This window comes from Tenrec ecaudatus, chromosome 15, assembly GCF_050624435.1.
Source record: "Tenrec ecaudatus isolate mTenEca1 chromosome 15, mTenEca1.hap1, whole genome shotgun sequence".
NCBI classification, from domain to species: Eukaryota; Metazoa; Chordata; class Mammalia; order Afrosoricida; family Tenrecidae; genus Tenrec; species Tenrec ecaudatus.
This window is the reverse complement of record NC_134544.1, coordinates 14,878,954-14,893,875: the sequence shown is the minus strand read 5'-3', so window position 1 is coordinate 14,893,875 and position 14,922 is coordinate 14,878,954. Positions and strand designations below refer to the sequence as shown.

The 14,922-nt window shown below is 47.4% G+C and overlaps 1 protein-coding gene and 1 non-coding gene across 2 annotated transcripts in view; one reads left to right on the top strand and one right to left on the bottom strand.

Moving 5' to 3' along the window:
• Positions 1–14,922, top strand: part of TNFRSF11A (TNF receptor superfamily member 11a) — a 66,121-nt gene that overhangs the window by 25,735 nt on the left and 25,464 nt on the right. The window contains exons 2-4 of the mRNA XM_075533213.1: positions 7,518–7,599; positions 8,882–9,007; positions 12,858–13,001. Of these exons, the coding sequence (XP_075389328.1) occupies positions 7,518–7,599; positions 8,882–9,007; positions 12,858–13,001 (352 nt within the window). The remainder of the gene's footprint in view (positions 1–7,517; positions 7,600–8,881; positions 9,008–12,857; positions 13,002–14,922) is intronic.
• LOC142428307 (U6 spliceosomal RNA) lies at positions 6,613–6,719 on the bottom strand. Its single transcript, XR_012780230.1, has one exon. It is a non-coding gene; the product is annotated as a U6 spliceosomal RNA (small nuclear RNA).

The window sequence follows — 14,922 nt, the reverse complement described above, 5'->3', positions numbered from 1 at the left end:
AGCAAGAAAGTAATTTTAGCATCTGCAATGACTTCCACTACAATCAGGCTGATTAACAGCGCAGGGGGAAAAAATCCATATTTAACTCCACCTTTCTTAACAGGTTTCTAAATACAGATCCACTCGTCTCCCTACACCTCAGGCAGAAATAGGATACGTCTTCAGCTTCTGGGTTTTCATAATCAGACCCGAAGCGGCTCTGCCTAGGGAAACGCATTGAGGTTGCATTTGAAGAGAAAGGACCTCGATTTGCAGGAGCGGGCTCTGCCTCCCGTGCTCCGCAGTCTTTCCCAGACTGCAAGTGTGCCCCTTCTAGAACAGTCTGCAGCCATTAGGTCAACACCAGCCTGTGTGCCCCAAACAAACACACACAAGACACAGTAAGACGTGAGAAAGTCAGTCAAGGTAATGAAATACGTCCCTTCACGGTTTTAACTCCCCATTTCTTTAAGGCGAGTGGAGACCGGGTGGGATAGTGATTACCCGTGGGGCTAACTGCTAGGTCAGCAGTTTGAAACCACCAGCAGCTGCAAGGGAGAAAGAGGAGGCATCCTACTCTGTGAAGAGCCGTGGTCTAGGCACCAGAGGGGCAGTCCTACTCTGACCTGCAGGGTCGCAGTGAGTCTGTATTGACACGGTGGTAGTGGGTCTGAGTGGTCTCTCTTTCTTTCTTGAAGGGCTACAAAGCAATTTGCATGGAAGGATTTTTGTAGTTTATTGGCTAAGAACTGCAGTTGGATCTTGTCACTACATGGCTGTCCTTTACAAGACTTGTAAGAACTACCTGAAGTCAAATTACGGTTCCTAAGACACGGATGATACAGACAGAGCCGCTTCTTGCTTTGCCTCTGAGGTAGCAGCTATAAAGAAGAGTCCCAGGTATAGAATGGATCGCAGGCCGTCCCCTTCCCGACTCCAGCGAGACACACAAGAACACCCATCACTGGGACCACTGGTGACCTGAGGGGAGCGGGACCTGGAGGGAGGGAGGAAGACTTCCGAAACAGCCCGTTGTACCTCTTGGGCGCCATGTGACTATTCCCTATTCAGGAACCATACCTCTTAAAAGTGGTTCCACTGTGTTTGCTCTATTGTTTAAAGAAAATAAGCTAAACCAAACCCCAATGCTGTCCAGTCCATTCTGACGTGTAGTGACCCAGCAAGTGTGCCTTGGGATTGCCATGGCTGTAAATCTGTACAGACGCAGAGTGCCACATCTGTCTCCTACAGAACAGCTGGCGGGTTGGAACATGGACCTTTCAGTTAGCTGCCTAGTGCTTTAACCGCTGTGCCACCAGGACCCCTGCAGAAGAAAGTTAAGTCAGCCTCATAGGCGAGCTAAGAGAAAAATCTAGATAACTGAAAAAGGTTACATATCTCAATTCAACTACCAAAGGCTTTCCCTTGCATCCTGGAGGCTGGCAGGCCACCCAGGCAGGGGGACATTGACATAATGTACATCCAGCTCAGGCAGACAGGAAGCTGAGTACAACGGGAGTCTCAGAGACACAGGGTCTGTAGGTCAGGAGCAGGCCAAGAGCCAGCCTGGGACAGACCCAGGGGCAGGTCCCTAGACAGACACGCGTCTAAAGAAATGGATTTCCTCCTGAGTTCCAAATGCACGGGCTGACATGCACAGAGCAGACCAGGGACGCTTACCAGCTCTGGGGTCTGGAGTGAGGGAGACCAGCAAAAGGGCCTTTACGTGCTTGCTGAGGTCTGGGGCTCCCCCTAGGATTGGGTCTCATAAGTGGGGGGTGAAGAAAATTAGGGTGCAGAGTCAGGAAGGATGAGGAGGAGGGACAACCAAGGCACATTTCTCCTGGGTGTGCAGGCACCCCAAAGAGTTTTCCAGATGTTTATTTACCCCCAATCCACATTCCCTCAAATGTATATAGATGCTTCCTTGTAAGTTGTATATGCATTGCGAGAGGAAAGGTGTACTGAGGGGCACATACTAATGTAATTAGAAAATACAATAGAACTTCCTCTCTGGCCTTTCGCCTGCACTGGGACTCTGTGGCTGCTTTCTGGGGCGACCCCCTCTGGGGCACTGACCCTGGGCGCTGTAGCTCTGCCACTTTCCCAGCCATCTTGGATCCCTGCCACGCTGCACCACTGCCCCGGGTTCTCCTGCTTCCTGGTCTGCGTCATCAACCCACCTCCACATAGTATGGACACCAGGAGAGCTGCCATTGGCATGGTGGCACTCAGAGGAGTGGAAAGGGGATACTGTCTTGCCATGAACAAGGAAGGAAAACTACAAAAAGAAAGGAGGCCCTGAAGATGGCTCCTTCGAAAATGAATTGTGGGAAATCGTCACACCACGTGTCCATCAGCTACGTGGATACACCGGGAAGGAGGAACGTTGTTGCATTGAGTTGGAAGGGGTCCCTGTCTAGGGGGAACACAGAGAAAGTACAAATAGCCCCCTGCCTGCCTCTGGCGACAACCTCATTCCTATGGGATGTTAGAAACCAGTTCCAGCAGGGAGCTTGCTTTCAGTGGGCTGTTCTCTCTCTTTCCCTTTTTCTTTTAAGTTCCCAGGAAAAGTTGGAAAATGCCCGAAAAATGGATCTAGCTGGACTTACACATTTATGTTTACTCTCAGAGACTGCATAAAAGAGAGACTCAAAAGACATAACACACAAAACCAGGTTGAGTAACTAAAAGTTGTAAAACAAAAAAAAAATGGCAAAACTGGTTGTATAATCAAGGTGCTAGTGATTTTTTCCCTTTAAATTAATTTACAGCTTATAAAAGGGCTGCTATCATAATAATCATGCAGATTACTTTGTAGAAGATATTTCCAATCTAGGAGCTGCTGAAATTATATGTCAGATAATCAATTCATCTCTCACTATGGAAGATGAGCAGTATTTGAAATGCTTTCTCACCAAAAAAAAGTAACCCATGGAAACTACAAAAAGTGGAATAGTCACAAACATTTTATTATGAAATTGAATCATATAGGCAGTTTTTAGAGTAAGCGTATATCTGTTTAGGGAAACAAATTCTTCACTTTACTCAAATTGAAAGAGTATTGCTAAAAGGATGTTTTTAAATTTTTGTATATAAAAAGCAATAATGATGATGCACTTCATCTCACTTGCCACAAAATAATATTTTATGAACCCTACAAGTAAAATTCAGGAATCTTTAAGTTTTGTTCAGGTAATATAACCTATCTTTTGTATAATTCATATTTGACATGATAGCTTTTAACAGTGTTCTTCCCACAAACAATCATGCCTTTCCCCCTGTGGTGACAGCATTATTAAAGTCTATTTTAAGTTGTAAAAAGAAAGACTGTCTATTTCTATTTAAACTGTACCTTAAACTAGATTAAAGCCGTTATTTTCTGTCATGTCAAGGCAAATGTGTCCAATGACAAAATCCCCGCTTATGCTCCAAAACTCCGCTTGCTAGTTCTGTCGAGCAGACAGCAGTTTGGGGTCATGATTCTGCCCTGTCAATAGATAGTGGATATGGTTTCACAACTTTGTAAAATGTACCACCACCACCCCAAGCCAACGGTGTTACATACCTCCAGAGGCTGAGTTTTGTGGTATATGAATTCCATTTATAAAATAAAAAGTTATGTCGGGGAACCTAGATGCAGAAAGGATGGATTTAGGGAGAGAGAGATTATGTGGGATAATCTATAGGCATTGATCACTGAAAGCAGTGATGTACTTGTTTTTACTAGGAGATGTTGGATGCATGGATGATTGGATGGATGGATAAATAGATGGACGACTGGATGGATAGATGTATGGATGGATTAATGAATAGACAGATGGAGTGACTTAGCCAAACTCCCAACATGTCAACCACATGTGTCAGGCAGGTAATGTTCGACAGACATGCAATTTGGAGTCCAGGATACAACCTATGACAGTACATGATACTTTTAAACATTTGTTTCAAGGGTAACTCTTTAAAAAAAAATCAAATTCCCCTAAAAAGTACCCTCTTGTGTGTGCTTCTCATACAGAGACTGTTTAGATTTCTACTGGGTCAGAAGCCATGGATAGCCTTCATTGCCCGTAGTGTGGCCCCAGCCACATCTTGGTTTGCCTTTGTCATCAGTGGCCCAGGGGCTCACAGTTCATCAGGCTCAGCAGGATCTGTGTCTTCAACAGAGTCGGCATTGACCGCCTTCAGTCTTACCAGCCAGCCCTCCTGTGTCTTTCCCCGTGAACCAGACACAGAGAAGGGCAGTACCCGCTTCTGGAATATAGATTCCTGTGAAACCACAGGGAGACTGAGCAGGAGAGGGCTTCTGTGGAACCAGTCCAGTTATTTCCACTGGGCACAGAGGATGTCCTCAAGGCTCTGACATCTGGTGAAGGAATGTCACCACATATCCTCAGGGAAGATGAGCCAGGTCCAGGAAGCAAGTCCAGAATCTCAAACAAGTTCAAGTACAGCCTTCCTGGCACCTATGGCTTCAGCATCTCCAAATAACAGTTCATCCCTATCCCCATCCCTCCTGTGGAGCCCTGGTGGCATAGTGGTTATGCCTTCAGCTGCTAACCTCGAGGTCAACAGTTTGAAACCCCCAGTCCCATAAAGAGTTGTAGTCTTGGAAATTCATCAGGGTAATTCTTTTTCTACCCTGTCCTACTGGCCACCAGGAATCAGAATTGACTCAATGGAAGTGAGTTTTTAGTGAGGTCCCTCCGTGAACTCCTTGTTTTCAGGAGAGGGCCACACCGATCGTATTCTCCAGACACCACTCAGCTAGCCTGGGGTTTCTGGTTTGATGCTCGCTCTCCTGACAAAACACCCAACCTGATTGAGGTGCTTCTTCCAAGCCATGTTATCCCTTCTCCCTCAATCTAAGCTCTTTGATATGACAGATGACATCTGCTATGACCCTAGTGCTGGATACTTCTCTGTCTTGTCTCCACCACTCTGAGCCCAGCCACATTGGTCAGCATGCCCCACTGCCACCCGAAATGCCATTTCAGACCTCTTTGCCTCTGTTTGAACGGTGGGCTTTGTCTAAAACGTTGCCCATCTGTGGACATCTACCTGGCAGTTTCTGTTCTTCACCTGGCTAATTTCTCTGGATTCTGTAAGGCTGAGCTCACCTCTCCCCCTCCTTAGGGAACCTTCCCAGCCTTCTTTAGCTCCATCATGGTGCTCTCTAGAAGGCAGCTCTAGGAGAGGAAGATCCACGTGTTTTATGAAGTTACCTTCTGAGGATGATGTGCATAAGTCCAATTGTTCTGGGTCACTGTTGGATTTCTAACATGATTACTTTTTGACAGGAGTGGCTGTTTTCTTTTGCCCTTTCTTACACTGAGTTGATGAGGAAAAGAGCTCTTCTGTGGCAAACTGATAAGAATCGGTGACAGCCAGGGACTTGGTTTTTGTCTCGCTTTGTTTGGTTTTACTTAGATGGGCAGATTTGGAAATTAGTATTTGTATTATGATCATGCAATTGGGTATTTTTTTAAATGGCACTTGACTGTCTATTGTGAAGGTGTACGCAGCAGTTCAGATTCCTATTCCACAATTTCCACAAGTCGTCGAGAGACGCTGGTACCTTCTTCAAAAGGTCTGAGCCTTCTCAGTAGTTCCAGTCTGGCTGTTCCATTCATCCAGCTTCCCTTTACACACGCGTCTTTGTTTCAAAGTAAACGGGGGCCATTTGGTCTCATGTCGGTGGTTTTAGAGGTTGCTATTCTTGCCTTTTTTGAGCCAATTTGATATTTGGCTTCAAGGTGACCTCAGAGGTTAGTTTCAGCTCAAGGTTTGAAGAATATCTCAGAACAGAAATAGTCTCAGAGAGGCCTCTGGTCCCAGCAGTCTAGTTGATCTGTTTTGTTGCTGGTGCTGTTTTGTTTTCTTTTGAAGACGTTTGAGTTCTGCCCACATTTTTCTTCCATTCTTTTGGGGCCCGTCTATTGGGGGCCCCCCTCTAGATCAGTAGTGGTAGCTGGGCACCATCTCACGCTTTTGGTTTCAAGGTAGATGAGCCGTGGTTTGTGTGCACCATTTGTTCTGTAGACTAGTCTCTTTTCATGGTCTTTGTTTTGCTTCTTAATGTTTTGTTCCAGGGAATAGAGATCTTAGATGGCCGGTCCCGAGCTTTTAAGATCCCAGATACGACTCATTCCTCACCAGCTGGGGATATAGAACAGAACTTCATGAACGACAAGGGGGCTTTAAAAACGCCATTTTCTTTCTATTCCACTTTTCCACGAACTTTTGGACTCCTAGATATATTGTAGTTGACTGAGAGGTTCCATAAGACTAGATGGTCCCAATTCTTCACACCTAGAAATCTAATCCCTTAAGGTATTGGTTATGCTTCAAATGTAGAACGTTGTGTTTCTGAACTTTGTTATGCCAATTAATCGTGTTCCTCCTGTATGTATTATAAACACAAATATTATGTATATGAATATAGATTTTGAAGTCATTTAGTTTTGAACTAAAAGAAAATGAAGGCTCTGAAAGTTTACGCAGTTTGTCCAGGGTCCCTCAGCCAACAAATGGTTGGGACTTCTAGCTCCAAGGCCAGGCATTCCCTATAACACTTTGTAAAACCTCTACAGATTCCAAGGAAAAGTTAAGAAGGTAAACATTATTTTTTTTAAAAATATGGAACGCTTCACGAATTTGCGTGTCATCCTTGCGCAGGGGCCACGCTAATCTTCTCTGTATCGTTCCAATTTTAGCACATGTGTTGCCGAAGCAAACACGAAGGTAAACATTATTAAATGTCTTTTAAAATGTAGAGTCAATCTGTAAGTCAATAAGTGAAATCCCCGGGTATCACCACATTAAGGGAGTGTATATTCAACTATAATTTTGTGACTCAAGTTGATGTAGCATATTACCGACCAGATGACAACAAACAAATGAGACCTATTTAGTATGTGACTTATGAAAAGCGTTTTCAACCTTCTATGCACAATGTGTAAGTTTTCATTTAATGCATCAGGTGGCCATCAACATAATAACTGAAACATTTTTTAATGAGCAAGCCTGCCTTCAAAGAGCCCTGGGGTATAGCAGATTATGAATTGGGCTGCTCCCTATAAGATCAGCAGCTCAAAACCACAAGCTGCTCCATGGGGGAAAGATGAGGCTCTCTACATGAGTGCAGATTTCGTTTCAGAAGTTCAAAGGGCCGTGCTCCTGTCTTACAGGGTCGCTGTGAGACAGGCCTTATTTGATGGGTGTGGATAAACGTGCTTCCGTGTGGTTGGTTTTGTATATTCTTCAGGATAAATGGACTGGAATATTTTGGGGAGCAAGAGGGGCTGTGAGAGTACACATGTATAGTGACGTTTCAGGATACGCTTACTGGCTGAGGCAAGAAGACATTTAAAACTGTACTTCAGCAAAATATGAAGCACAGTTGAATCTAAAAATCCTTACTTTCTCAGAACACGGTATATATTGTCTTATGCTTTTCCAGCAGTGTAACTTAGCGGTTCAATTTTTATTTCAACCCGGGAGTGCTCATTTTCATCTGATATCAATTTCCCTTTCAGGTAACCTTTCAGATCACGCCTCTGTGCGCCAGTGAGCGGCATTATGAGCATTTTGGACGGTGCTGCAGCAAATGCCAACCAGGTATGTGGTTCGGAGCCAGCTTTCATCTTCCCTCAACAGTGCTGAGAGCGTGCTGTTTATTTTTTAACCTAAGGAATAATGTAGTGTCTTGCCAGATTTTTTTTTTAAAAAAATGAGTAGCGTCTCTGTGGAAGTGGCAGGTATCTGTCACTCTGAAGACAAAACCGTCTCAGAGAGGAAACCACTTGAAAGGCTAACGCAATTTCAGAAACGGGTCTTTAATTCACACGGGAAGACAATTTTCGAAAACACTCTTTCTTGAGAAGGCAAGGGGACGTTCAAAGCCATGTTTGAGCAATTCCAAAATAGGCAGCATAGGGCTAATCTCCAAATCACTATTTTCACTGTCTGTGGTTGTGGTGGTAGGTGTCCGCCACCCCCCACCCCATGCCTTTTCCCCACCTACCTGCTGAGGAGCAGAAGATATACTGGTCACCACAGTGCAGAGTTGTTCTGCGGGAAAAATGATCAGCTCTTTCTAGTCCCAGGCCCCCTGGGCTTCACTCTCGTTTGGCTTCTAGAGAAGGAATGCTATTTTTGAGGAAAGGCTACGTTACCTTACAATAAAACCCGGTGCACATTTCAGCTACAAATAGTTTTATGGATTAGTAGAACCAAGAACCGACGATTTTCAAGTGTGAGTGTGAGTGTAGGACTCTGGTCATGAGCCTATAGTGGCAAATGAAATTCCCTCTTCCGATTGTTCATAGAGGAGACTAAGGTGGGGGAAGATGAAGTTCATCCTGCTTAACTCCCTTCTCCCTTGAGGGGTTCCTAAGGACCACCTTCCGTTTTGCATGGTTCAGTGTGAAAACTGTCCTTCTACTCCTGCAGCAGACTGTTGGGTGTTAAGTCATCTTTTACTTGTTGTTGGTTGTGGTTGTGGTTAGTTGCCATGGGTCAGCCCAGCTCCCGGCGCCCTTGTGAATGACAGATGGCCTCCTTGTGGCACCCTCAAGACTGGTAGTGTGTTGCGGCCATCAGGCATCTCTCTCACTGAGGGTGTCCCTCATTGCCACTGACCCTCCGCGTTGTCGACCAGGATGTCCTGTTCTAGCAATTGACCTGCCTGCTGCGACTACAGTTGACACAAACCTAGGAGAGGTTGGGGGGGGGGGGTTGTTGGTTTTTTTTAACCTGCTGGGAGGCTGAGAGCCCAGGGCACAGCACCCCCCGTAGCCATCGCCTTGTTTTCTGTCATGACTTTCGAAGCCTGCTTGGCCTCACAGGCGTGTAAACCGGTCGAGTAAGTTGGTGCTTTCCTCCCCGCGTTTCGTTTAAGGGAAATACATGGCTTCTAAATGCACTGCGACCTCTGACAGCGCATGTCTGCCCTGTGGGCCCGATGAGTACCTGGACACCTGGAACGAGGAGGACAAATGTTTGCTGCACAAGGTCTGCGATGTGGGTGAGTGAGTCTGCGCGCCAGGGGGCCGTGGAGAGCAGTGTTCATGTGCCGTCCCGCAGAGCTACTCTGCGACACAAACGGGCTCTTCGATGCAGCCAGTGCTGTGTCTGGTTTTGTTTTGGTTTTTTTTGGCGGGGGGGGGGGCAGTACACGAGAGAAGTTATGACCATGGAACCTCTGGAAGGATGTACTTCAGATCCCCAAGATCCTGTGATCAAATCCTGCATTTAGATGGCTGCTCTAGAATAGGTTTATGTAGCCCTTTAACCAGGAAGGACGTCGGGCAGTTGACCAAATGTTTCTTCGTGTGCAGATAGCACCATGCAAGCTTCTAAAGTTCCTTTTAGGTAGCATGGTCACTCCATGTTAAAGCCTAAGTAGTGGAGACGCTGAGAAGTTGAATGACTTCGCCAAGATTAAAAAATGAGCCTTGAAACCAGGTCTTCAGAGTTTTACATCTGGGTCCTATGCTCTGTGTTTTACTCACACTACCATTCAAGCTTCTTATTGATATCTCACGTGCTTTGTTAATTGCAGATTATTTGTAGAAATTGATGTTAAAATGCCTCCTACGTCTCTTCCTTTCTCTTTCCCCCTTCTGTTTGTTGGATAAAACCTGTTGTTCGTCCAGTAGCATTTCCTCCCTCCAGATTTTGCCGGTTGTGTTGTCTAGGTAGCATTTAATGAGTCCCACCGGCTTTTATGCAGCATTGCCTATACCTTGGCTGCTGGATCCAGAAGGTGGATCAGATTGGCTTTCGCTTCTCATGCGACTCCCCAGTTGGTGGACGTACTGCATCTGGAGTTCTAGGAGAGCCCCGGCTCTCTCTCTTTGTGATATTAGCTCTGGTTTATGACTTTGGCTTAGATCCATTTTTATTTCCATCCTGTGCAGATGTTCTAAATGTGTGGCCCCTCCTCAACTATTACCTGGGGTGCTTTACAAGGAGACATTTCCCTCGTCAACTCTCTGCCTCCCAGAGGCTGAGCACACCTAGAGAAATCAAGACCCAAACTCAATGCCATCCAGTCAATGCTGACTCACAGAGACCCTATAGGACAGGGTAGAACTGCCCACTGTGAGCTTGCAAGGCTGTTACTCTTTATGGAGTTGAATGCCCACCTACGGATGGCTGGGTCAATCCTTGGTTCTTTAGCCTGGTGCACCACTCTTCAGAGTAATGCCTGGATCACCCAGCTTTCCCCAAAGCACTTGCGGTAATGTCATGAGGTCATAGATCCACCAGGATTTACAGTGCTCCCTTCTTTTGCAGTGGTGCTCCTTACTGCTGCTCAGATTCTCCCATTTGCAGCCAAGTGGAGCTTCTTCTAGAGGAGCTCTATTGGCGCAGTGGTTATGAGTTTGGCTGGTCAGCAGTTCAACCCCCTAGCGAGCTCTGCAGGAGAAAGATGAGCTTTCTACTCCGGAAAAGCGTTTCAGAGACTCCCAGGGACAGTTCTACCCTGTCCTGTAGGGTCGCCGTGAGTCAGTGTTGACTTGGTGGCAGTGAGTTTGGTAGTTGAGGAGCCTCTTTAGGAGACCAGTAACCCTGGATAGCGCACCCCTCATTAAGAGTTCCGGGGTCGCCAGGCCCAGCTGGGACAGTTCCTGACCCGCACCTGGAATGTGGAACTATTTCTGGACTGCAGTAGGGAAATATGCTACTTAGAGATCTCAACCTGGGTGCTCGGGAGCCTCATGGCTATTGGGTGGGTCCTTGTGTATAGGTTGTTGTTCCCAGTGGACAGGAAGCACTGTGAACCCAGGATTCTTTGTAAAATCACATTTACTCTGATGGCAGCGGAGCCCTGGTGGTGGAGTGGTTTAGGAATTGACTCGATGGCAGTGAGTTTTGGTTTATTCTAAAGGCAGAGTTAGGTTGGAGGAGGTTACGTGGAAACTTCACTGAGCAGAAGCAGCTGACCAAGCCACTTGTATTTCCTCCTGCCTAGTAATGACCTTGACTCACAGCTGTCTCTTGGAAAGAAAGATGCATCCTGTCTGCCTCCAAGCTAGATTAAAACCTAAAGCTTGGCAAACGAAGAAACTTTGAAACACCTCACAATTATTCATCACCAAACAGGCATTCATTCACCTACTTTGAGGGGGATCCTGGGAGTAATGAGAATTTTCCAGAGAAGTTGCCATTTGTCCGTGGGCACTGCTGAACATTAGGAAGCCCTGGCCTAGGTCTTGCAGTGTGGGGTCAGAGGGATCGGAGATTCCCAGGGCCACAGACCTGGGTCTGGAAAGAGGAGATTAGGAAATAGTCTCTCCCTATTGGCGGTAGGTTGGGAAAACGAAGGGGGAGAGCAGGTCTCTGGTTGGCTGGCTTGGTTTTATCCCTCGGGATGCCTGTAAATATGCAGGAATATGAACTCCCCAGCTACATGGACGATCCAGGTGAGTTGGCCCCCAAGGGGAAAAAGGTCTGTTTTAAATAATGTAAATCAGATTGTCATATGTGTGTGCATGTGTGTATACACACATATGAGGGGACTTCAACAAGTTTGTTGGGAAATCCCATTAGCTTTCAGTTCCATTTTTTCTCACAAACTTTTAGAAGCGCCCCCCCACTCCCACCCCCACCTCCACATATGCGCACTCATATGTATGTGTGCTGTTGTGGGCCGCACTCACTCAGGGCAGCCCCCCGCACAGTGGGATGCAGTGCTGCCCGGCCCTGTGCCATCCCCTCCTCGGTCAGCTGTCTATAGGGCCGCTGGGATCCACAGGGCCGGTTTTCAGAGACGCATCACCGGGCATTTCTTCCTAGTCCGCAAACTCCCCGCAGAAACCTGCTCTGAATCCTAGCAACGCGCAAGGCGCTGCTGACCGGAGGTGGGGATGCACGGGCGGGCCACTGGCAGGGAATCAAACTCTGGTCTTCCATACAGGAGGCAAGAATTCTCCCACTGACCCACCCATGCCTGTCCACACTCAGTGGATGCGTTCCCAGTTCCCGTATGGCTTAAGAACTGGGAGAAGACTAGGCGAGTGGGTAGGAGAAGATGAGCGTATTGTTGGGGTCTGTGACAAGAGTCAAAGCACCTGTGGAGTTTGGGGGGTGTACGTAGGGAGAGGTGGATTCTGAGAGCAAATAATCACACCCAGGCTGTCTTGTCGCCATATCACACAAGCAGCCTCCCCTACATAGAGTCCTTGGACTTCCGGAAACGCTGTTCTTGCAGGTCCCAGCACATTTGAGTTTTCTAAAAAAAAAACAAAAAAACGGTGCCTGTGCCTGCCTGACTAGTCTGGGTTCGCCCAAATACTCAGCTGTCACACAGGGCCCAGTCCATACCCTCCTGCCAGTGTAAAAGCAGACTTTAAAAATCCCACCAAACTGGATGGAGCTCCGGTGACACAGTAGCTGGGCTGCTAACAGCAAGGTCAGCAGCTCGAAACCACCAGCTACTCTGAGAGACAAAGACGAGGCTTTTGCCCAGGAGCTGGGGGTGGGGGGATGGGGTGGGGGTGGGAAAATGAGTTGCTGATACCAAGGGCTTAAGTGGAGAGCAAATGTTTTGAGAATGATGAGGCCAATGAATGTACAAATGTGCTTGACACAAGGGATGGATGTATGGATTGTGATAAGAGTTGTATGAGCCCCAATAAAATGATTTTTTAAAAAGAGAGAGTTAGTCCCAGAAACCCACAGTCACAGTTGGACCCTCACCTGTGTTGCTCAGAGGCAAATGTTTGGAGAGAAATCTGAGGAGATGGCCAGGTATCTTCAGGGGAAGAACTTGGCGTGGCCCCTCTTTGGATGGTGTGGGGCTTTTGGGGTGGCACACTCACTGGGGTGCGTCCTGGCCAAGTGGCCCACCCTTCTCCTCTCTCCCGCAGGCAAGGCCCTGGTGGCGGTGGAGCCCGGCAACCGCACGGCCCCGCGGCGCTGCGCCTGCACCGCTGGTTACCACTGGAGCGATGACTGCGCCTGCTGCCGCCGCAACTCCGAGTGCGCGCCCGGCTTCGGCGCCCGGCACCCGTGTACGCAGTTGGGTTTGTGAGTCTGTCGGTTAAGCCAAGAGGCTGGACGGAGGACAGGGAGAGCTGTGACTAGGTGGCTCGGGAGGGGACTGAGGGGGACAGACAGGGCTCCGCCATTTAGGGAGTTCTCTGGGAATGTAAATAGCCTTCCATCTGTGTCCATCCTCTCCAGGAGCCCCTGTCCGCCCCGTTGGTTCTTTGGTGATGGATTCTCGTGTGGCATCTGCTCGTTTATGCCCGGGTGTGTCTGGGTGTCTGAGGATGGAATTTGCCCTTTTTGGAAGGATTCCCCCTTCCGCTTGTAGAACCTCAACATGGCGTTAGATTAAACTGCATCCCCAGAGCTGACTCGGAGGGGTGGGGCACAGTTCGGTCTGCACGTGTGTGTTGCACGCGCCACGTGCCACAGAGCTCATACCGTTGCTAATGCTGGCAGTCAGAGCCCCGCCAGTGTTGCATGTCTGCTTCTCTGGTCCTAAGTGCTGCCAAACTCCACCCATCCTTCCTGATGGTTTCCCCTGACTCTCTCCCTTCCCGGTCTCCATGTGCTTGTCCTAGGGCCACTGTGGCCTGGAGCAGGGTGGGCATGGGGGCCACTGGACCTGTTTCATCTTTGACTCCTTCAGATTCCCGCTGAGATGGGGAAGGGGTCATGCAAAACTGTCACTGCCATCCAGTTGGTGCCGACTCACAGCTACTCAGTAGGACGGTGGGGTTCTAAGGAGGGCATCTTTGTAGCAGCAGATGGGGTGTCCTCCTCCACGGAGCAGCTGGGGGTCTAGTTAGTGGCCCAGCACTACCCCCCCCCCCCCGAGCATGTTGGTGGGGTCGGTGCCGAGAGACAAAGCCGCAGGCGAGTAGAATTCTGAGAGCAAGTCATCAGGCCCCGGCTCCGGCTCCATGCCGCACTTAGTCACAAGGATGTGAGCATCCCGCAAGATGCTCCTTGGAGAGAGTGCAAGGGCCACTCGGACGGTTTTCTTTTGTGGCCCTTCAGAGAATTTTGAAACACGTATCCTCCCAAGTTCATTTCTAAGTGGGTGTCTAGATTTAAAAAAAGCATCATTCATATAATGCTGCTCAGAATGTTGTTTCCAAGAAATTCTAACCACGTAACCCTTTTGGACACACTCCATGAAATCTCAACCCACACCCATCTTTCTTCACCGCCGGCAGTTCACAGAATTCTATTCTCAGATAGTTTTATGCTCATGAGGCTTTTATTAATCATCACATTCCTTTGCATGATAAGTGTGCATCCATTTGAATCTTAATTTAAAAAAATTTTTTATGACTTAAGCGTCCAGAGTTGAAAACATTGGACTTAGCTGGCATTATAGTGATAGCTACACAATTGATTGAAAATGGCTCTATTGTATCTTGCTACATGGAAGTTAAAAGAGCTTTTGAACATCATAACTAGTGACATTTTCCCAATAAATTCATATATTCATGACTAAATGTTGTTTACTGTTACAATTCAGTATCAGATCTGTTTCCTCTTTTTGTTTTCATGTGTGTAAGGGAGTTCTGGTGGCATAGTGGGTTATACCTTGTGCCTGTTAACCACAAGGTCAGGTGTTCAAAACCACTAGCTACTCCTTGGGAGAACGATGAGGGTCTCTACTCCCATAAAGATGTATAGGTTTGGAAACCCACAAGGGTAGTTCTATTCTGTAATCTAGGGGTGTTATCGGTTGATATTGACTCAGTCAGTGGTAGTGGGTTGAGTGCTGAGAAATCTGCTTAGGTAAATAATAAACTAGCTCACAAAGCAATGCCATTCCATCCTTCCCATTTTATATGCATATATGCATAATGAATTATATGCATAATGCTGCACCCCCGGCAGCTGTCCTTCCTGGTCTCTCTCTGGAGAACTACACTGGGTCCTGCACTTTTGCTGAAAGCCAAGAAACTG